General features: G+C 45.4%; 1 protein-coding gene across 1 annotated transcript in view; it reads right to left on the reverse strand.

Annotated features, from left to right (window-relative positions):
* Positions 1-1,329: 1,329 nt before the first annotated feature.
* LOC147666677 (uncharacterized) overlaps positions 1,330-23,198 on the reverse strand; it is a 72,944-nt gene continuing 51,075 nt past the window's right edge. Inside the window, exons 2-3 of the mRNA XM_086948978.1 lie at positions 9,213-9,284; positions 1,330-5,021 (exon numbers count right to left, since the gene is read on the reverse strand). Coding sequence (XP_086805104.1) covers positions 2,750-3,895 — 1,146 coding nt within the window. The 5' untranslated portion in view covers positions 3,896-5,021; positions 9,213-9,284 and the 3' untranslated portion in view covers positions 1,330-2,749. The remainder of the gene's footprint in view (positions 5,022-9,212; positions 9,285-23,198) is intronic.

Genomic DNA, 23,198 nt, shown 5'->3' on the forward strand with positions numbered 1-23,198 from the left:
GCCACTGACGACATCCGAGCCCTGATGGACAACGGAGAAACAGCGGCCCTCATCCTCCTAGACCTCTCCGCAGCTTTCGACACGGTCTGCCACCGCACCCTAGTGCAGCGCCTCAGCAACGTCGGAATCCAGGAGAAGGCGCTGGAATGGATCGTCTCCTTTCTCGACGGAAGAACACAAAGAGTCCGCCTACCACCGTACAAGTCAGAGGCCACCGAAGTCATCTGCGGCGTCCCTCAAGGATTCTCACTGAGCCCGACTCTCTTCAACGTCTACATGAGCCCCCTCGCGGCCATCGCACGCCAACACAACCTCAACATAATCTCCTACGCCGACGACACCCAGCTGATCCTCTCCCTGACCAACAACCCAGCCGCCGCCAGAGCCAACCTGCACGAAGGGATGAGAGAGGTAGCCGAGTGGATGACGAGGAGCCGCCTGAAACTGAACTCAGATAAGACGGAGGTCCTCATCCTGGGCTCCTCGCCCTCCGCCTGGGTCAACTCCTGGTGGCCCCTCGCCCTGGGCACCGCACCCAAACCGACGGACCACGCACGCAACCTGGGTTTCATCCTGGACTCCTCCCTCTCCATGGCCAGGCAAGTCAACGCCGTCTCCTCGTCGTGCTTCAACATCCTGCGCTTGCTTCGGAAGATCTTCTGGTGGATCCCCACAGAGACCAGGAAGACCGTCACCCAGGCCCTCGCCACCAGCCGACTGGACTACGGCAACGCACTCTACGCCGGAACCACCGCCAAGATCCAGAAGAGACTCCAGCGCATCCAGAACGCCTCAGCCAGACTCATCCTCGACGTCCCACGACACAGCCACATCTCCGGACACCTAAGAGACCTGCACTGGCTCCCGGTCAACAAGAGAATCACCTTCCGCCTCTTTACCCACGCACACAAAGCTCTCCACGACCAAGGTCCGAGCTACCTCAACAACCGAATCAACTTCTACGCTCCCAAACGCCACCTCCGCTCCGCCAGCCACGCCCTCGCCGCCGTCCCACGCATCCGCAGAGCCACTACAGGAGGAAGGTCCTTCTCCTACCTGGCCGCCAAGACCTGGAACTCCCTCCCGGCCGACCTGTGCCTGACCCAAGACCACCTCTCCTTCAGGAAGAAGCTCAAGACCTGGCTGTTCGAGCAGTAGCGGCCCCCCCCCCCCAAGCGCCTCGAGACCCTACGGGTAGGTAGTGCGCTCTACAAATGTCTTTGATTGATTGATTGATTGATTGTTGCAATTCAATAAATGTTATTAAAACATTGTAAAATAATTTTTTCTTTTTAGATACTTTTTTGCCTTGAATGACAATCGTTTAGATTTTTAATTAGTTTAAAATATTTCATTTAAAGCCGTTTTAATTCATGTCCGTACCTCCATTATTATTAATGGGAGTGTGTTGCAGTTCCAGTGGATGAGCATGTGTGATGTTGGACTCTGAGCTCGGGTACATTTACAACTGTTTTAGGTACATCATGGCTGTTGTGACTGTAGAGGTGTGGTTTGTAAATAGCAATGGGTTTACTCCTTTGTGGGTGAATGCTTGTCCGTCCCTACACCCCTCCTTATTCCTCCCTTAGCCCCTCCCCTTTATTCATAAATATTTCCCATTTTACACCCACTCCCGCTCTGTCCCTCTTGCATTTACTACAAAAAGTATATAAACATGTGCGGAAACTCTGCAGTCCGGGCAGGCAACTCCACAAAGAAAAAGATAGGAGAGACAGAACGACAGCACATACTTTGTGAATCGCATTTTCTTGTGCTTTAGTCATCCTATAGTAGTTTATGAATAGGCCTGATTATCTGTGAGACTCTCTTGGGTGATTCTGATGAGATAGTAAAGCTTGTGAAACTGTCCTCAGCAGATGGGAAGCAGGTCCATTTGTAGCAAAAAGGACATGGAAAGAGGCAGCTAAAGTGGATCTTTGTAATACGAGGCCATGTCCCCTCGGAACAGAAGTCATTAGGACTATCTAGGCCAAGAATGGTTTGCATACGGCTGGCCTTGTCTGTAGTGGTACAGAGACTAGAGAATGATGTGGCGGGATGGTGCTTAGATCAACTACCAGTCAATCCATCACTTTTCGTTTTTCTCAATGATCAGCTGTAAGTGGAACAGACATGAACAGACGTGGGTCCCATGGAGACCTACGACAAAGGGACTCCTGCTGCAGCTCCCTGGTAAGGCTCAATAAGGCTGGAAACAGTTCGAGGTTACATGCATTCCTGACCCTTGGGGGCATGGCCTCAAAGTTCAGGATCAAATGGCCTTTGTGGGTCAGTCATTGCTTATAAACACTCAGGGAATAAAACACGCTGAATGGAATGAGGCCACAAATAGTTACAAAAGAATGAGGTTAATTCAAGCATTTCCATCCCTCGCTGTGTGCTTTTCTCAGTAGACGGTTTGTTGGACAATCAATGTAATGGTTTCTTTGTGTCTGCTTCATGTAAAGGTTTTGCGATGCTGAAAGCTCCTCCTCAGGGTTGACAATGAGCACCTTTTATTCTCCCACATTGGCTCGCTTATGTAGTAAGGTTACATTTACAACTGAAGTTTTTGTCAGATTGAGAGAACAAGTCATTTTCTTTCTCATTGTGCCTTCTCTCTTGTTGAATGAAATTGAATCTCCAGCAGATGCTTCCCTGGCATTTAGAACAATGACTAGGTTTTTTCCAGGTAAGTTCTCGCAGGTTGAGTGAGACCCGATTTCCGACTTTTTCAGCATTCAGAGAGCTAATAAAGTTTTTTCAGAGTGTGAGTTCCCTCATGGTGAGTGAAAGTTATTTTATGACTGAAGCTTTTCTGGGATTCAGAACACCGATACGGTTTATGCCCAGTGTGGGTTCTCTCATGTACAGTAAGGTTGGATTTGCTTCTAAAGCTTTTACAGCATTCAGAGCACTGATACGGTTTGAGCCCAGTGTGGATTCTCTGATGTTGAGTTAAACTGGATTTGTAATAGAAACTGTTTTGGCATTCAGAGCACTGATACGGTTTATACCCAGTGTGGGCTTTTTCATGTACAGTAAGGCTGGATTTATGGCTGAAGCTTTTCCGGCATTCAGAGCACTGATAAGGTTTTTGTTCAGTGTGAGTTCTCTCATGTACAGTAAGGCTGTATTTCTGAATGAAGCTTTTCCAGCATTCAGAGCACTGATAAGGTTTTTGTTCAGTGTGAGTTCTCTCATGTACAGTAAGGCTGGATTTATGAATGAAGCTTTTACAGCATTCAGAGCACTGATGAGGTTTTTGTCCAGTGTGGGTCCTCTCATGTACAGTAAGGCTGTATTTCTGACTGAAGCTTTTCCAGCATTCAGAGCACTGATAAGGTTTTTGTTCAGTGTGATTTCGCTGATGTTGAATCAGATTGCTACTAAAACTGAAGCTTTTTTGGCACGTGGAGCACTGATATGGTTTTTGTCCAGTGTGGGTTCTTTCATGACAAGTGAGACTGAATTTGCGAGTGAAACTTTTGTAGCATTCAGAGCACTGATATGGTTTTTGTCCAGTGTGAGTTCTTTCATGTAAAGTGAGATTGGATTGGGTACGGAAGCTTTTACAGCATTCAGAGCACTGATACGGTTTCTGCCCAGTGTGGGTCCTTTCATGCACAGTAAGGCTGGATGTATGACTGAAGCTTTTCTGGCATTCAGAGCAATGATACGGTTTATGCCCAGTGTGGGTTCTTTCATGTACCGTAAGGTTGTATTTGCGAGTGAAGCCTTTCTGGCATTCAGGACACTGATAGGGTTTTCGTCCAGCGCTAGTTTTCTCATGTTTAGTGAGGTGGGATTGATGACTAAAGCTGTTCTCACATTCATTGCTCTTATTCAAGTTGTTTGTTTCTCCAAGTTGGGTTTGGTCCTGGATACATGCCATCTTAAGACTGAATCTGAATTCTGATCATGTACTTGTTTGTTACAACTTAGCATTAACTTGTAAAATACATTTCAGATGCTCTCTTAACATATGAATTTAACTAATTATAGTTTTTTCCTGGAGATCATTTTCCTACCTTTAAAGGCACCGATCTAACTTGTCTTATAAACTTTCACTGAGGAGCCCCTTGTATTTACTAAGCTGCTCCTCATGGATTCATTTTCTCCAATTTATGCCCGGGTGAATTCTATCTAGTTTTATTAGTCTCATTTAGTTATTCTAGTTTATCACATTTGATTTAGGAGTTTTAAAGGCATTGATAAGGTCTTTGGGGTTTAGTGTTTTCCTGTTAAGTATGTTTGTTGATACAATTAATGGCAGGTAATTAGGGCATGCCAGGGTGGTTTATGAATTGTCAATAGCGTAACACTGGTCCATTTTATACTTTCTGCTTTTTTTGCTCAGTGGCTAAGACAAGTACATGATCCACTCTGGAAGTTACAGAACACTTTGAAACTACTCAGATCAACCCAAGAGACAGAGTTCGTGGGGGAAAATCTTCCTATATTGGAAATGATAATCCGGCATCTTTGCCGAAACAACATCTAAGAAAGAGCATTTATAATTTGTTTCTTTTAAACAATCTTTAATCTCCTCTGAATCACAGGAGACGGAGTCAAAAGCTTGCACTTGTAAATCGTGGATATTAGTCTTTTTGACGGTTCTGTCACATCACAACACGTCTACAGATGCTGATCTGTTGGGGAGTGTCTCGGTCTCCAAACCATTTCTCATAAACCATCAAACAGAATTTACAACACTGAGTTTTCTCGAGTGCTCTGTGTGGGTATCAGTTGTGGCCAATGTTCTCCTTAATCTCAATTACTGACACTTGGTAAACATTTATGATCATTTTCCTTTAGGGATTTGACAACTTTCACATTCACCAGTTTCTTCCCCTCCAACATCTTCACCATTCCTGGCATTCCCCTCCAACATCTTCACCATTCCTGGCACATAGAATCTGTTTCTTCTCTAGAGCTCGAGAATGTTTTAACTTTCCTTGCAATAATCCTTTTCGTTGTGTTTCACTAAAATTTAAACCTTCTGTTCATGCTTCAGTCACCTGTAAAAATGGAGATAAAAAATTGTAAATGAACACAAAGATAAAATATTAGTGACTTTATACTTTGCACAAAGAAAGCATTAACAAAAACAAGATAGGAAATCAGTTTGAGTTGTATTTCTGATAGTGGTGAAACAGAGACCTTGGGATCACTGGAAATCAAGGATGTGATAGCAAAAGAAGTAAATATTTAAGAAAGAAACACAGATTCTCAGGAGCAGCCACATTATCAAATTGCAATTTCTGTGGCAACGGCTGGGAACATAGTGAGATATTTGTAATTCTTGTAATAAATTACTAGATGTTATTTACTCCCCTGCCCACCTAGACTGTTAATCTAATCCCTTTTCCAGTGATCTAGGAAGGGACATTTTATTGAACAGCACAACAGTACCACCCTCCGCGCCTGGACTCCGATCGGCCCGAAGACACCGTCCGCACGATGAAATCCATCCACTCCGGATCTCCGACCGACCCCTGCCCTCACCACGTCTTCAAAAAGGCCGACGCTGTCATCGCACCCCACCTGCAGGACATCATCAACACCTCCTTCGAGACCGCTACCTTCCCGGAGAGCTGGAAGGACGCCGAACTCAGCGCCCTACTCAAGAAGCCATCAGCCGACCCCACCGACCTCAAGAACTACCGCCCCATCTCGCTGCTCCCGTTTCCTGCAGAGGTCATCGAGAAGACCGTCAACAGGCAGATGGCCGCATTCCTCGAGACGAACGGATCCCTCGACCCCTCGCAGTCTGGCTTCCGGGCCAACCACAGCACCGAGACCGCCCTGATCGCAGCCACCGATGACATCCGAGCTCTGCTCGACAATGGAGAAACAGCGGCCCTCATCCTCCTAGACCTCTCCACGGCCTTCGACACTGTCTGCCACCGTACCCTAGTACAGCGCCTCAGCAACGTCGGGGTCCAGGAGAAGGCACTGGAGTGGATCATCTCCTTCCTCGTCGGAAGGACACAGAGAGTCCGCCTCCCTCCGTTCAGATCTGAAGCCACCGAAGTCATCTGCGGCGGTTCTCAAGGCTCCTAGCTCAGTCCAACCCTCTTCAACGTCTACATGAGCCCCCTCGCAGACATCGCACGCCAGCACAGCCTCGGCATCATCTCCTGCGCCGACGATGCCCAGCTGGTCCTCTCCCTCACCAGCGACCCCGCCACCGCCAGAGCCAACCTTCACGAAGGGATGAAAGAGGTAGCCGAATGGATGAAGAACAGCCGCCTGAAACTGAACTCGGACAAGACGGAAGTCCTCATCCTGGGATCCTCACCCTCCGCCTGGGACGACTCCTGGTGGCCCCCCGCCCTAGGCAGCGCACCCAAACCAAAAGACCATGCACGCAACCTGGGCTTCATCCTGGACTCCTCCCTCTCCATGACCAGACAAGTCAACGCCGTCTCCTCGTTGTGCTTCAACATCCTGCGCATGCTACGTAAGATCTTCCGGTGGATCCCCACCGAGACCAGGATGACGGTCACCCAGGCCCTTGTCACCAGCCGTCTGGACTACGGCAACTCCCTCTACACCGGAACCACCGCCAAACTCCAGAAGAGACTCCAGCGGATCCAGAACGCCTCAGCACGACTCATCCTGGACATCCCCACATCTCCGGACACCTGAGAGTCCTGCACTGGCTCCCGGTCAACAAGAGAATCACCTTCCGACTCCTCACCCATGCACACAAAGCCCTACACAATCAAGGCCCAGGATACCTCAACAGCCGCCTCAACTTCTACGCTCCCAAACGCCAGCTTCGATTGACCAGCCACGCCTTCGCCGCCATCCCCCGCATCCGAAGAGCCACCACAGGGGGACGGTCCTTCTCCTACCTCGCTGCCAAGACATGGAACTCCCTCCCGACCCACCTCCGCCTGACCCAGGACCACCTCGCCTTCAGGAAGCAACTCAAGACCTGGCTGTTCAAGCAGTAGCGGACCCTCCTCCCCTAGCGCCTTGAGACCCTCTGGGTGAGTAGTGCGCTATATAAATGCTTTGATTGATTGATTGATTGAACAGTAATGGAAACCAAAAAGGGTCAAAAAAAGAAAAACACAAAACAGAGGAAAGAGAAAAAAGGCTATCTTCTACTTTCAAAACAGGGGTCAGGCGTAGGAAACTCTGCAGTAGGCCTGGGTGGTAAATTCAGCTTGTGGAATTTGCTGAATTTGGGTAATTTACCGTTCTGCGGAGAACACGGAATTGCCAAAAATTCTGCGATTCGACTGTTTCGAGGAATTTTTTGCTTGCTCGCGCTTTCAAAATGCTTGTTTGCAAGATATTTCTCCCCGAGCACGCCAACAGCATTCGCGAACATAAAAGCAACGCGAACGGGCGGAACAAGCAATTCTGTGTGTTCACTGAACTTTTGCATGCTGGCGGAGATTTTTTACCGTTTCGCCAAGCATTGCGTAGCGCGACTACTCAAATTCCGCCCACCCCTACTCTTCAGCAGATGCTTGTGAACGCATACGTTACTTCTAAATGCAGTGCCCCCAAGGTCAGCACCAGGTGCAGTTCCACCGGTCGCACCACCCTAAGCAAGCCCTGTGTGCATGTGTGTCCACGCATGTGTACTGTGTCTTTTGCTTGTAGTAGACAGGACAAAAAAGGGCAGGATATGAGGACGCAAAGAGATGGAAGTAAAATCCAGAGAGAAAATACGCAGAAAGAACAGACAGAGGGAGGATGGTATCATGTGGTCTGGAAGAGGAGACAAATATGCCAATTGTTAAGGAACTGTTGTGCAAAACTGACCTAAAAAGAATTGGCAAAAATGAAGAGGTGGGAGGTGCACTACGCTGTTGAAAGTAATGTTGAATGCTAATTTCAGAAAAGATTGGGTGCACTCCAGGATGTTGTTTCCGTCTGGCGCCTAGAGATAAGCAATTAGTATGTGTACGCAAAGATTTGCAAATACATCCCCTATAGGAGGCACTCCATAAATGTTCATCGAAATGATTCCAAGGTTTAAATGTAGAGATTTATTAATCAATCTTCGTAAATATGGGTGAGTATTTCAATGATATTTTCATCATATCACGGTGTTGAGAAAACAATGTAGCATGTACATGGTAAAACGTCAACTCCAATGCATTTTGGGCTACGCGCCCTTTATCAAGGAGAGCTAGAAAAAAGAAGAGATAAGCCCAAGTCAGGGAAGGGGGAGGAGTGTGGATATATGATTAACAAGTACAGAAGTATCAGGCTAATGGTATTAAAGTGCCGATCAATATGGTAATGAGGTCGTGTGCCGGAGTAAAAGAAATAGGGTGGTGTGCCAAACATTTACGGAGAAAGTCGTGTCACAGGTTTAAGGGGTGTAGTCCTCGGATTAAAGAATGAAATATATAGCAAGAGTCACCGTGCGTAAAACGAGTCGAGTTAGCCAGAACGTAAGGTTATAGCGACGCGGTTCCCCGAAGGGCACCTATGAGTGGTGATAGCACTTACTTGGTGGCCGTGGCCGTGTGCATCGCTGTGGCGAGACAGCGGTTCGGGTCTTGAAAGTTGGTTCGATAGACCAGAGTGAAGAAGTGTAAATAAAGAAGCTGACGGACTATAGAGTAGAGGACGGACTCATGGAAACGTGCGGGCGGGAGCCATCTTGGAAAGGGTGAAAGGGGTGAAGAGGGACTAAATAGGCAGTAAACGCTGGTGCCATCTTAGGGTGGGTGAAGATAGGTAAACGCAATAAGCAAAGGTATACAACGAGATTGAAAATAAAAGAATAAAGAGCAATGCAGTTAAATTTGACAATAGACAGTTAAAGGTAACAACTGTATTCCACACGATCGTTCAAACCGTGGGGTTTAAACCCCACGGTTTGAACGATCGTGTGGAATACAGTCTATTGTCAAATTTAACTGCATTGCTCTTTATTCTTTTATTTTCAATCTCGTTGAACATTTATGGAGTGCCTCCTATAGGGGATGTATTTGCAAATCTTTGCGTACACATACTAATTGCTAAAAAGAATTGGACCTGCACTACACTCCCACCATGTACCAGGAGGAATGTGGCTCCATCAGGTGATTATCAGAAGTTTGATAACAACAAGAATAGTGCACAGAGGGAGTCAAATGTTGAAGTGAAGAGACAAAAAAAACAGAGATCAAGAAAGGGAATAGAGAAGGAAGAAACAGGGGAAAAGGAAACTTAAGAGTAATAGGAATCCTTACCTGAGAGTTATATTATATTTTGTTCTTCCGAGGGTGGCAGCCACGATGCACTGCCTGGTCATCCCAGAATATCTTGAAAGGAAGTAAAGAAATGGTTTTGCGTCAGACGACTATCACACTTCATCACATTTTACAAAAAAACGTCCTGAACTTACAAAACACAAGAATCTCTTGTTCTCTGGATGCCATTGTGAAGCAACTCTGGTTATGAATAAATATTGTTTTTTCGGTTCAAGAACCACGATCCTTTGCTGGAAAAGGTCTCTGTGAATATAGAGTGCACCCACAGTCTCAGAGAACAAACCCTAACAACCCAGTCCACTTCTTCATAACCCCTATCTTTCCATTTACAGACCATGATACTTGCAAATCAAAACAATCTGGTTTGCAAAGGTAGGTTAATGTCCTTGAACATAATTCTGCCCACCGTTCATAAATCAGTCAACCAAGCTCTTAGATTTATACAAACCATGCTCTCGGAGCAACAGTAATTCAAGCTCAAGCTGATGCAGTGTGGGAATAATAAGCAATGGGAGCAACAAAGCATCAACGTGTTGGTGCTTTTTATCTATAACTTATCTGAAGGAATGATGCGGAGGGTCAGTATAAATAAATCCTTCGTGAGACAAAGCTTGGAACATTGAAATGTTTAGACCTCCATTGAAGACAACGGAGCAGCAGCAGACTATACAACCTGATATAGGCCCGCTGCACTCAACATTACAATGTCCTAATACACAGCCTCTGCCTCTCTATTTCCTCTGCCTCTCTGAAATATATGGATTGGGGAGGAGAAGGCAGAAGATAGAGCATGCAGCAGGGCACACATGAGCCTCCCCCCTTCCTCCTCCCGTAGCTCACAGTGTCACTGGTATCTAAGAAGGAAGAAGGGGGTTCTGCTCATCTCCTGCATCTCCCTGGCTCAACTGAATGATGAAAAGCAGTTTAGTCGAGCCCAGGAAGAATCGGGGGCTGACTTCAGCCTCCTTTAACAGCTATTGCTGTGAATGTTCAACAAATAACCACAGTGGTCCTGCATGTGGCTGTTAACTGTTCAACATCCACGGCAATAGCTGTGAAACAAAGGTTCCGGAGTACCGCAGGTGTTTCAACCCCCTGGGTCTCTGGGACACCTTTGTTTTATTAATTAACACATTCAGCCCTCATGGGGCAAACAGTGTAATGACCTTATAGTCAGCCATAGCAGGCAATACTGCCCATTAAAGGACCGTTCCCTTGGTAAAGGCACTTGCATTTAGCTTTGGAGCTACAGCAAGCAGTAAGGTCATATTAAAGATTTAAAATAATGGTTACTTAGTCAGAGAAATAATCATCATAATATTTGCAGAAGGATCACATACAGTTAACCTCAAATTATATCAAAAGCCAGACTCTGATATAACTCAAGATGTAAAGTCAATAGACAGACCACCACAACAAATGTGTGCTAAGAAATAAGAAAACCTTTTTCTATAATATCAAATAGCAAACTGATATAGAATCTGCTTAGTTCAAAATCAAGGAAAAGTTTTACGTACAAAATCAGTAAGAGGAGTGACATGTAGTCTGCATTTTGGAAAAGAATAAAATAAAACAATTGTAACAAATATCCCAAAACAATACATTTTATAAGATTTTAGACAGAGAGAACACATTATTGACATGGTTCATGGTGAGGTAAAAATGACAACAACCAATGAATGTTCATGAAAACATAGCACAACAAAATGTAATTTTATAAACACACACCTACGAAATGAATAATTAATTATGACTCTTCACCTTAAAGCAGGAGATTGGCATTGGACTTTGCATGCTCTACCATACAATACAGCAACATGGGACAACAATAGTATTAATTCTTCTCAGGTACTTTACTATCCTCCTTTATAGGTCTCGGCCTAGCTTTACACTGCGCAGCAGTGTTCGCGCAGCCAAGATTTAATGTTTACAGTATTGGGGGCTTAAACCCGCCCCTCTTCTCCATTGGCTGGCCTCGTAAATGCTGGCCAGCCATTGGAGGAAAGGGGCGTCACTCCATGTAAGCCCCGTCTTTTTCGGACTCGGGGTGTGTTTTTTAGGTTCTCTCTGTGATGTCTTAAGTCACTCAAACCTAAAAAACACGCCCCCAAGTCTGAAAAGGACAGGGCTTTGTTGTGATTGTATGTGTCCCCTATCAGACACCGTACTCTTGTCTTGGCGAACGCTTCTCTTCACGATCCCTCCCCTGGTGTCCTCCTCCTGCCCCGTCTCTTCCCACCTCTTCTCTTTCCCTCAGATGCCTCCCCCTTCCTCCCTCCCTCCCCCTCCTCTCGTCGGAGCCTGCCGCAGTCCGGGATCTGCCTGATCGGCGCCTCGCGGCGCTCCGCGGACCCGGCGATGTCTTGCCGCTCCCAGGCACGTGCAAAACTTTCAGCATTAGCAACAACACAGGTGCCATGCCTAATATTTCAGCAGGCTCCCGATTGACTTGCTGACCTTGCCAATGCTTGTTTTTTTAAGTTTGGGGGGAGAAGAGGAGCACGCAGGAGTTGTGGCCGCTGTCTCCTGCAGTCCAGCCAGTCCGTTAGTTATCGTTTTCGACAAGGGGTCAGTCAGCGAGCGAGGGGGCCGGTCATTACTGGTTGCGGGGAGCCGGGTCAGGTAGGCGCTGGTTATTGCAACATCCATGTAATGTACACATGAGGGTTCTGCAAGTTTCAGGCATCCCTCCGCATATCCATGTTCATGTTTTTGTCCTAGTGAAACTTAAGAAACTTTCAGGGTCGTCCTCCTTTACTAGGTTTCCTTTCTTATATTCCCCCCTCACATTCCCCAATAGTCGCTCTTTCCTCTCTCCCAAGTATCTTTTACCTGCCCTCTTTTGGTCTTCTCCGCCCCTCTCTTCTCCCTCCCGTATATTTCCTAAGTTCTTATTACATCTCCCTGCCTTGCCTGAAAACTTCTCCCGCCCCCCCATCATGCCCCACCGTCTCCTCTTTTCATCCACACTGTCTACTTCTGTCTTTATCCATCTGAAGATAATCTGCGCTCCGAGATTCCCCAAACCGCGAAGAGGCAAAGGAATTGGTGAACTATGCGAAATATATAAAAAACAAATTCTCTCAGCCTTCTATTTCTCTATCTATAATCTTTTCCAATTTCTTTCATTTTCCTCCTTTCTCCCTTATTCATTTTTTTCTTCTTCATGTCCACTTCTGCTGTCCGTTTCCTCCTTCTCAGTCTCCTGCTCGTTGTACATGTTTCACAGTGTCACTGAGAACTGATGCTCCTTTCATCCGCTTGTTGCTGAGTGGGTCACTACCTGCCAGCTACGTTTGCACAATGGAAATACTACTGGACGTGCCCTTCTCAAACATTTGTAACGTGTTTTCGGTCCTTGTGGTTCAGCTGAGGTGCTCAAAGACTACTGAGGATGTAGCTGCCATTAACAAAGCAGTAATGGTGATGCCAGGGCTCTGAAGAACTGACTTCAGGTGGCCACCTCACTCTGTGCAATCACATTGTTTACAGTACTAGTCTTTCATATGACAACCTAATGCCTTCTGGGTATTGTAGTTTAATTTTGCTAACATTGCACTAATTGGACTGAAACATTTGATATCTTTCATTTGTTAATCAAAAGTTCAAGAGTGGAAACGCTGTCTCCGGTGACATGGAGAGAGAGGGCTACCCTTAGCGTACTGCACATCAACTATGCCTTTTACTCCTCAACCAGTCGGGCAGTGTGCCCATTTTCCTTCTCTGCAATAGGACCCAAGGCACTCGCCTATCTAATGTTCTCTTGCTCATCCTTGTCCCACCTTTTTCACCGGATGAGGGATTTCGGTATTCAGGGCACAGCACTTGCATGGTTCACCTCTTTCCTCCAAGGGAGGATGCAGAGAGTGCAACTTGGTGACCTGTTTTCCACCACAACATCGATCACCTGCGGAGTACCGCAAGGGTCTGCACTGTCACCCCTTTTGTTCAACATTTATTTACAGCCCTTGATTCTGATGTTCAACCAAATGGACTGCCAGGTGTACAACTACGCGGACGACACCTAGATCATCATCCAATTGGATGATGGCCAGGATGCTTTCGCAAGATTGCAAAATATCTTGAGATGCACAGCCAACTGGATGTCCAGGAACTCTTTAAAGATCAATCCATATAAGACCGAGATGTTGCCAATTACCATCGCTGGCAACCCATGGAATGATCAATTCTGGCCAAGGGAGCTAGGTACACCCCCGGAACCGGCGGCTGTTGTCAAAAGCCTGGGCATCCATGTGGATGGTAAGCTGTCCATGAAAAAACAAGTTATGGCTGTGGTGGGCACCTGTGTAGGCCTCCTTCGACAACTTAGGAAAGTTTCCTCGTTGCTGTCCTTTTCCACCTTGAGGAGTGCGGTCTCTGCTATGATCTTAGCCAGGCTGGACTACGGCAACTCGTTGTACATAGGGCTGCCGCAACAACTTCTGAACAAGATGCAGGTTGTTATGAATGACGCTGCTAGACTCATTTTTAAAAAGCGGAGGAACACGCATGCATCCACCTCCTGCGAGAATTGCATTGGCTGCCAGTCAAGCAGAGGATAATGTTCAAAGGGTTGTGCATTGTCCACAAAGCCCTATATGGTAGGGCACCAAGCTATATGAAATCACGCCTGATGCCTGACCCTCTACAGGCCGGGTAGGGCGCTAAGATCTGCAGAAGCTGCCCTCCTTACCCAACCACGTTGCAGACTGGCTACCGTGGGAGGTCGTGCCTTTTCCCATACTCTCCCAGCTCTCTGGAACAAACTACCAATGGAACTGCAGAAAGAAACCAAGTTGCTGTCCTTCCGAAAGAGATTAAAAACAGTGCTCTTTCAGCAAGCGTGGGGTTGCCTCTAACCTTTGACCAGCTGTATCTTTTTTAATCGCTTAAGTGGATCCTGACAAAGCGCTTAGAGACCCCTGGGTTATAATGCACTATATAAATCAAATAAATAAATAAGCAGTCTCCAAAAAATGAAGCAGAGGTTTTCTCCATCACATTTTTGTGGACTGTTGTTGTCTTTTTTTTCTTCCTTATCCCATGTAGTTTTGCCTCTCTACAAGTAGTTTTATTTATATTCTTCCTATCCCCTTCTCTAGTTACCAATCTTCATTCCACTATAATTCCATCTCTCTTTCTGCAGTTTTGAACATGTGGTTTTCATTGATTTCTTCAATCTTTCCTGACTTTTTTGTTTTTTCACTCTTGTCTCTTGGCCGCTTCTACTTTGCAGTTTATTTTTTTAAAGTCTCCTATCATCTTCTTGAAACTGCTTTACGCACCCTTTATGGCCTCTTTGCTTCCTCACCATCCCTTTTGTCTACTTGTCCCTCCTGATTTTAAAATATATCACCAACCTTTCCTGAAAAGCGGTGGGGGGCGGGGGGAGATATCTAAATTCGCTCCAATGTAGTCGATTTATAATCCCAAAAATTGCCGCTTGTGTATCCTATTCACGTACATGAACTGGCTTTTCTTTTGCCACCAGAGCTCCCGTCCTTCCGGAACAGACCGGAAGGATGTGTGTGTGTGTGGGGCTCTGTGTGTGTGTGGGGGGGGGGGGCTCTGTGTGTGTGTGTGTGGCTCTGTGTGTGTGTGTGGCTCTGTGTGTGTGTGGCTGTGTATGTGTGTGCGTGTGTGGCTCTGTGTGTGGCTCTGTGTGTGTGGCTCTGTGTGTGTGTGACACTGTGTGTGTGTGTGTGGCTGGGTGTGTGTGGCTCTTGTGTGTGTGTGTGGCTCTGTGTGTGTGTGTGGCTGTGTGTGTGTGTGTGTGTGGCTCTGTGTGCGTGGCTCTGTGTGTGTGTAGCTCTGCATGTGTGTGGCTCTGTGTGTGTGCTTGGCTCTGTGTGTGTGTTTGGCTCTGTGTGTTTGTCTCTCTGGGTGTGGTTCTGTGTGTGTGTGGCTCTGTGTGTGTGTGGGGGGGGCTATGTGTGTGTGGGGGGCTCTGTGTCTGTGAGGGGGGCTCTGTGTGTGTATGTGGGGCTCTGTGTGTGTGGGGGGGGGCTCTGTGTGTGTGTGGGGGGCTCTGTGTGTGTGGGGGGCTCTGTGTGTGTGGGGTGGGGCTTTGAGTGTGTGGGGGGCTCTGTGTGTATGTGTGGGGTTCTGTGTGTGTGTGTGTGTTTGTGGGGCTCTGTGTGTGTGTGGGGCTCTGTGTGTGTGTGGGGGGCTCTGTGTGTGTGGGGTGGGGCTTTGAGTGTGTGGGGGGCTCTGTGTGTATGTGTGGGGTTCTGTGTGTGTGTTTGTGGGGCTCTGTGTGTGTGTGGGGCTCTGTGTGTGTGGGGGCTCTGTGTGTGTGTGGGGGGGTCTGTGGGTCTGTGTGTGGCATTTGCGAGAGATTAAGCTATTGACATTGGAAATGACAATGCCATTTATTTATGTTTTCAAAACCAACACATAAATACAAATGTTGTCAGTTACAATATCAATATCTCTAACTTTTGCAAAGGTGAGACCGTTGCTTTGTAAATGCTTGTTATACCCGTTTATTTAATTCCCGTGATAGTAGAGTTACATGGGCTCCATATCTCATCTTTTAGAATGCCTTGCTTAAAAATGTTATCAATGACAGGTATATGCCCTCCTCTGCTTCACGTGTACGGTTGTACTGAGGAGAGTGTAGACACACTGTATTCAGTTTTACCGTGATTTAAGCTGGCTCTGCACTTTCGATCAATTCACATTTCTTTCCTGCAAAATTCCAAGCCTCTTGATTTACTGTGCAATTTTAATCTGGAGTTAACTACTCTTATGTAAAGACTGGAAACAAATTAACTCTCAAGTTGCTGAATGTTATTTAGAGTCTTCACATTGTGTTTGAATACCGACACCATCCGGTGTACAGTAATTTACACAAGTCATTTCACAAGGTTATTCTCTAACATTATAACTGGATCTTAATCACAGTTTAAGTTTGTGGCCATTCATCATTGACACAATTTGTACGAGAACATTTGCTGACAGCTCATTAGTTATTTATTAGAAATGCCTACAACTTGGACTCCTTTCCCAAGAGGGGTGGGTTGGGAGCTCCCGTCAGTCTGACTGTGGAACGGGAGGCACATTTATTGATTAAAAGAGATGCCGGATTCCCATTTACTTCTTCTACAAAAGGGCCACTCTGGGTGACCTCTAGGACTACACCAAGCATGCAACCCTTCTCCCGTCTCAGGCACAGTCATGGTGTCTGATCAGTCCAGTAGAAACTCATAGTGTAGGTGAAAGTTGTGGAAAATCATTGTTAATCACTGAAGAATTTTGTTGAAATCCTGAATTCGTTAAGAATTAGGCGTTCTATTCTGTATTGGGCTGTGGGGCCATCGGGACTGAAGGCGTGTTCCAATTTAACTGCCTTTGAGTCTGCATGCTCGTCACAGAGGCCAGTTGGGCTGGGACCATTGGCTGTGACATCCCATTCTGTGCCATCTGAATCATGTTCCTGTTTCCCAGTTTGATGCAAGCATGGCAAGGGGCGTGTCTTATTCTGCATATTATTAATATTTTAGGTATTTATATTGTCATGGTTAGTAAAACCAATACTTTGAGAAAAAACATTTCTGGATGCAACGCTAAATACAGGCAGACTCTAAACCACAGGCGCCCTCTTCTGTCCGGTCTCTGACTTTGCTATATTGTGTAAATCTGCTCTAACTCACGATGGTTGGTACTCGCTCACTATGCTTGCAGAAACTGTGTGTGGTAATTGTGATATAGATTAAAGATGGTACATTTCTGAAAGTTCATTAAGTCCATCTACTGCCCTGTTGAATTTGATAATTAGTGTTGCTTCTCTTTTGGTCAGCGAGGATAACGCTTTAGAGAACAGAAGATACCATCCTTTGCTGAGTACCCATGTTATACAACAGTAAAGTGACAGGAAAGGCTGAACTGCGCTTGTATAATTGTGACAGATATCTTGAGTTCACAATCCAAGTTCCCTGAGAAATTATGAGATCAACACTATTATTCCTCTTTTAAGAGCAATGTTTAACTTGAATAAGACATGATTCTCATCTGATTAAGCTCCATGTAAGAAAAAAAGTGCTGGGATTCTATCTCGCATGTTCACTTCATTTTGATTCCAACCATGAACTAGATTACGATAGTTTCACTTATCTCTTAGCGTAGTAATAGTGCTATGTAATACATCGTGGCAAATGATTGCACGAATGATTCCCCCCCTTTTTTTTATTGGACATCGGGAGAACTAACTATGGGCAAACAATGTATACGGGAAATCGTATGACAGCTAAATGATGATCCATTGTGTCAAATATGAGAGATTAAGATCACAGACGTATTTATGGCCCAGCCTTTTCGCAAACAAGTATTGACTACAATTCCCAGAATTCAATGCATATTCCTCGCGTTCAAGTACCGAGAGGATACGTCCTTCCACACCCGCGAAAAAATAACAAACAAGACGAGCAGAACTCGGCCGAGACAACAGAGGTAAACGCCAATGTCTAGAAATTATGATAACACTGGCTGCAGTCTTTAAGCATTTTAGTCATGTCCCTGTAACGGCAAGTAGAGCCCACAACATTTGACAACAGGTTAGACAGCAAAACAATAGTCACGCTTTAATCCCTTTGCTGCGGTGCTATTCCGCCGCAGTGCTAGCGGGCGGGGGAGGGCGCGGCGCTCCGACGCTGCTGACGGAACCGCTCCGTCTCGGCCATCGCGTGGGCTGTGCTTGTGATGGAGCGGTTCTGTCACGGCCCCGCCCGCTCAATAGAACGCCCCGCGCAGGCACGAAATCAGCGCCGCGCAGGCGCGGCGAGCGGGCCGTGACAGAACCGCTCCGTCACCAGCACAGCCCAATCGAGGGGTGTGACGGAGCGGTTCTGTCACCAGTGTGGGAGGGGTTAAGTATTTACAAGCCACGGAGGTAAATAGTTCTGCCGTTCGCTTGCCTATAATGCGGTGTCCCCTGTAATTCGTTAAGAGTTTTGTACCAGTACCACGAAGAAAAATATATATTCCCCTATCCAGGACCTCGCAGCGCTAAGCAGAGCCCAAAACAATACGCGGAGCTTTAAACACTCACTAGCTCCGGATAAAAATAGCTTTGCCGACCGCGTAGACATAACATGGCGTTTCTGATAATACATAAGGCATTTGCTTGAGCAGTATGTGTTTATTATTCCCACACTCAACATTTTTGGACAAGTAGAAAGTTTGAGTTTAAGGACAAAATATCAAGACCAAAAGAAGCACATTCTGCCATATTATGCCCAGCCTGGTTACTGGAAAGCAATAGAGTTTGTTGTTCTATAAATAATACCAGCTTATAAACAGACAATTCTTTCAGCACGTGTGAGCAAAATTAATTGCTGCCATGGCACGATAGAACGACCCCATTCCGATGCAGAAAAATACCATAAAAAAATAGGCATAACACATTTGGGGCCAGATGTAGGTCGCCAAATACTGGTCGGTACCGACCAGTATTTGGAGTTTGAGATGTAGGGGGCCTAAATTTTACACAATTGGCAAATTTACAGATTCAGTATATTTACCGATTTGATAAAATACCGAATCGGTAAATTTACAGATTCTGTAAATCCAGATGTAGGTGGCACTGAAAACAGTGCCAAAGGCCCTTAGGAATTCGTTATTTACCACTAAATAATATTTGGTGGTAAATAATGAATTTCTGTCTACATGCACATCTGTGACACACATACATGCCGTTAGGGCATGTATGTGTGCCACATGGCACACAAGCAAGAATCAGGGGTGCAACAGGGTGTCAAAGTGACACCCTGTCCCTATTGTCAATTCGGTAATTTTACCGAATCGGTATTTACCGATTCGGTAATTGACATTCATTCCTATGGGCCTCAATTACCGATTCGGTAATTGAATCGGTAAAAACACCTACATCCCGATTGCCAGTTCTTAAATACCGAATCGGTATGATTCGGTATTTAAGAATCAGTAATCTGGGATTACCTACATCTGGCCCTTGGTCTCTTTTTCATTTTCGGAAACCCAGCTTACTCTACATAGAGAGAATTCCGCACAGAAGAGCATTAGAGTTAAACAGTTACGAAGATGCAACCTTAACTGTTATCAATTACTGCTACCGTTTTTGACATCTTGGTTACTGATAGAACCAATCCACACTTTTCAGAACATCAGCACACTGACAACAACAACATTGGGAAGACTACCCAGGTTCAGGCGCTCCACGCCTGGACGAGTTGAAGTAAGCAACTTCGGTTTTTCAGACCAGTAATGTATGCCATGACATATTTAAGACGGAGACTGTGACAAGTGTATTTTATGTAAGTTTTGTTTACAGATAAGACATGAGAAAAAATCCATGAGAATCTGCCGAATGGTTGAAGAAGTCTCACGCTGTAGTCCTAGATAGATATTGGAGTATTAAGCCACAAACCAGCATAGTAAGAAACTGTCTATCATGTTTTTCAGAGACACGTGGTCCTGAGGAGAATCTCTTGAATAAAGGGATTCGAAACGCGTCAACCTTTTTTTTAGGCCAATCAAGTCAAATCATCATTTCAAGAATTGTATGGTTTTGTTGAATCGCGGATGGCCTATTTTGAAATTTGAAATGTATTAGTCTTTGTTTATATTTTTGGAAAAATGTTTTGTTATATTTGCATTGAAAAAGATTTTTTGTTGGTACCCCAGGGTGGGTTTAGAGTGAATGAAAGAAGGATGTATGTATGAATGTGGTAATGAGTCCAAACACACGTATGAATGTGACACTATATGTGAGTATGAAAGAGAGAATGCTGATGTAAGATTGTTGAAAAAGGAACACTAATTAGTTTCCAAAAAGGGTGACATTTTCTGTGGGGAATGTTGTATAGGTTTTATTGAATATGGAAATGTTGTAATGAGTTGTATTTTGAAAAAAGAAATAGATTAATTCAAACTGAAAGAGTGGTTAAGAGGGACTGGTTTTATTATTTTTCCCCGTTCTGAAGTAGAAAAACAAGTGGCGGTTGTAGTTGTTTATTGTTATCTGGAAATACAGCCCTTTAAATGTACCTTGTTTCAAGAGGAATAAACAGTGGGCTCCCTGCAAACTGCAGGTTAAAAGAGCTCACCTGCATCAACTCCACCAAGAGTCCCCTGCATAGGGTGAATCCAGTGGACTTTTAGTCAAGTCAAATTAATGTTTATTTCGGAAATCACTATAAAAGATAGTACATATAAAAACTTTTGTTAAAAAACATTTTGTAATTACACATACGATATAGCAACTCATTACATGAATCACAGAGTTTGTTGTTGTTGTTTTTTAAAAAAAACAATTTAAAAACAAGTAGAAAGTTTTAAAAGGATTGGTTTTAGGTTAAAAATAGGATTAGGCAAGAGGCTATACAAGGCTATCAGTTTTGTGGCTGAGGGTGTTGGTAGACTTGATGTGGGACCATCGCCTCCGCCACACAGCATGCCAGAAATGTGATACCGAAAAAACTAATATGATAGAGGTATCAGATTTCATTACTCTATAGGCGTCCTTGTAATGTACAAAGCCTAAATTACGGCATGCTTGTACAAGCCAATGTTTCCTGATACATTTGTATGTTGGGCATAAAAACAGAACATGGATTTCATTTTCAGTTGGAGCACCTCAGGTTGGGCATTCAGATGGAGTATTAAGGGACCATTTAGCAGTCACAGCCCTGAGAGGAAGAGTAAATGTAAATGTCAAGGTATTTGTAGAGCGCACTGTCACCAAGCGGTTTCCTGGCGCTATTACTCATACCGCTGTGGAACCCCTCCTGGCTTTCCCTGTGAAGTGTCCACTCCTGGGCACCCCCAGGGTGAAGCCAGGCATCCTAGCGCTGTTGGGGCCGGTGTGGAGGTTAAGCAAGCTATTGCCCAGAGTTGCAGCGTGGGGCCCATGATTAGAACAGGCACCGAGGCGAGAATTGTCAGGTCCAGGGAGATTGAGCCCAAGACCCGCCGAGGTGGGAATTGAACCCTGGTCCCGCCCCAGAACTCTGCATCAGGGTCTGCCGCTCTAACCATTGAGCCACACTCCTCCACGAGTACCAAGTCTAAATTGGACGTAAAGTTTCCTTGCTGCCCATGGTTCAATGTAGTCCAAAAAGTCGTCGGATTTGTACTCTACTTTAATATCAAAGAATTCTGAAGTCAATCTGCCACCCCGCTGTTAAATGTTGCAGCCAATCTGTTTGCCCTATACAGGTTAAGCAAATCAGGACGTGACAAGTTAGAAACAGTTTGTTCTGGATTAAGCCAGAGAGCTGGGATGCCGAGGATTGCACTCGTAGTTTCTATATGAGCGAACCAAGGTATTCTAACAATGCCGGGTAGGCCCAATAGTTGTTTGAGTTAATTTTTGTAGTGCGCCAGCTCCGGCGTTGTCCACAGCCTGCGCCAGTAAAGTAGCGGCCTCAGCGCCACTTCATCTTGTACAGGTCTGATGCCGAGATCCATTCTAAGAGGGATTAAAGGAGTGCTGACTGAAGGGCCAGTAGGGATCTGAAAAATGAGTTTTCGGCTGTGGTGATGTCCTTAATCTTAGAATGGCCCCATAGTTTGGCCCCATATAAATTTGCACCCCGAGCTTGGGCTCTATACATTTCCATAATAGGGGCAATAGGTTTTATAGTAGAGGCCTTGTGGGTTTTAAGGATACCGCCACATAGCTGAGTAAGGCGTAATTTTGTCTTAGCTAGTTGAGGACGCCAATCCATGTTATCCGTTAGGGTAACCCCTAGGTATTCAAAAACGGTTACCCTGTCTAGAGTAACACCATTTAAGCGTCGGACGAGAGGAGTTAGGAGGGTTGCAAATCATATATTTGGTCTTTTGTGTGTTACTTTCCAAACCTCTAAACTGACAGAATTCTGAGAAGCTGTCCAGAGCACGTTGGATTCCCATCGGGGACTTTGACAGCAAGAGTGAGTCATCCGCTAACATTAACGCCACCACCTGTTCGTTGTTAAGTTTGGGGGCATCAATGTCTTTGGATCCCCTTAAATGGAAGACCAGGCCATTTACGTAGAGGGAGAAAAGCGTGGGCGCCAGAACGCACCCCTGCCTGACTCCTCTACTAACGGGAAACCTAGACGTCAAATTACCCATTTTGCCAATCCTAACTTGAGCAAAATTATCTAGATGCAATCTCTGTGCGACCCCGAGAAGGGAAGGGGTAAACTCAATTTCTGTAAGTACCGCCCAAAGAGTCTGACGAGGTACCAAATCAAACGCAGCCTTGAGGTCTACAAAAATTAGGTAGAGGCTGCCGCCCTCTACCCTCACGGTTTTCCTATAAAGAAGTAATAATCGTAAAAATTGGTCCACCGTGGAAGTTTTTTCCCTAAAGCCAGCCTGGTATGGACTGAGTATATGTTGGTCCTCAATTCATACTTGTACCCTATCCAAGATAATACGGGAAAAGAGTTTTTGGCTGACATCTATCAGAGTAATTGGGCGGTAATAAACTGGGAGGAGTGGGGAGCCCTTTTTGAAGATTGGGATTATTTCGGCGCCAGCCCATGTCTCAGGAATGGGTGCGCCGTTAATTATAGCATTAAATAATAACAGAAAATAAGGGATCCATATTTCAGGTTGGTCCTTATTGAGGTCCCCAGGAATTTTATCTAGACCTGGGGCTTTGCCCAAGGGGAGCTTATTTATGGCTAATTCCACCTCAGTGAAAGTTATAGCTGTAATACTCTAATTTGGGTCATAGGGATCCTGGTTAGAAAAAGTTAGAGGGGCATAGAGGTTCTGGTAGTGGTCTATCCACTGGTCCGGTGCTATATTAGGGTCATCTGCCACTAGGCCCCATTTAGTATCTGATCTAACTATTTCCCAGAAGCCCCTCATATCCCTTTTGTTTAAGGCTTCTTTAATACTTTCCCATTTTTCTGATTCCCAAGATTGTTTTGCCTCCCTTATCACAGCTTTGTAATCAATTCTCCTGGACGCCACCAGTGTCCTATCGCC

This window comes from Lissotriton vulgaris, unplaced genomic scaffold (assembly GCF_964263255.1).
Source record: "Lissotriton vulgaris unplaced genomic scaffold, aLisVul1.2 SCAFFOLD_1845, whole genome shotgun sequence".
Lineage (NCBI taxonomy): Eukaryota > Metazoa > Chordata > Amphibia > Caudata > Salamandridae > Lissotriton > Lissotriton vulgaris.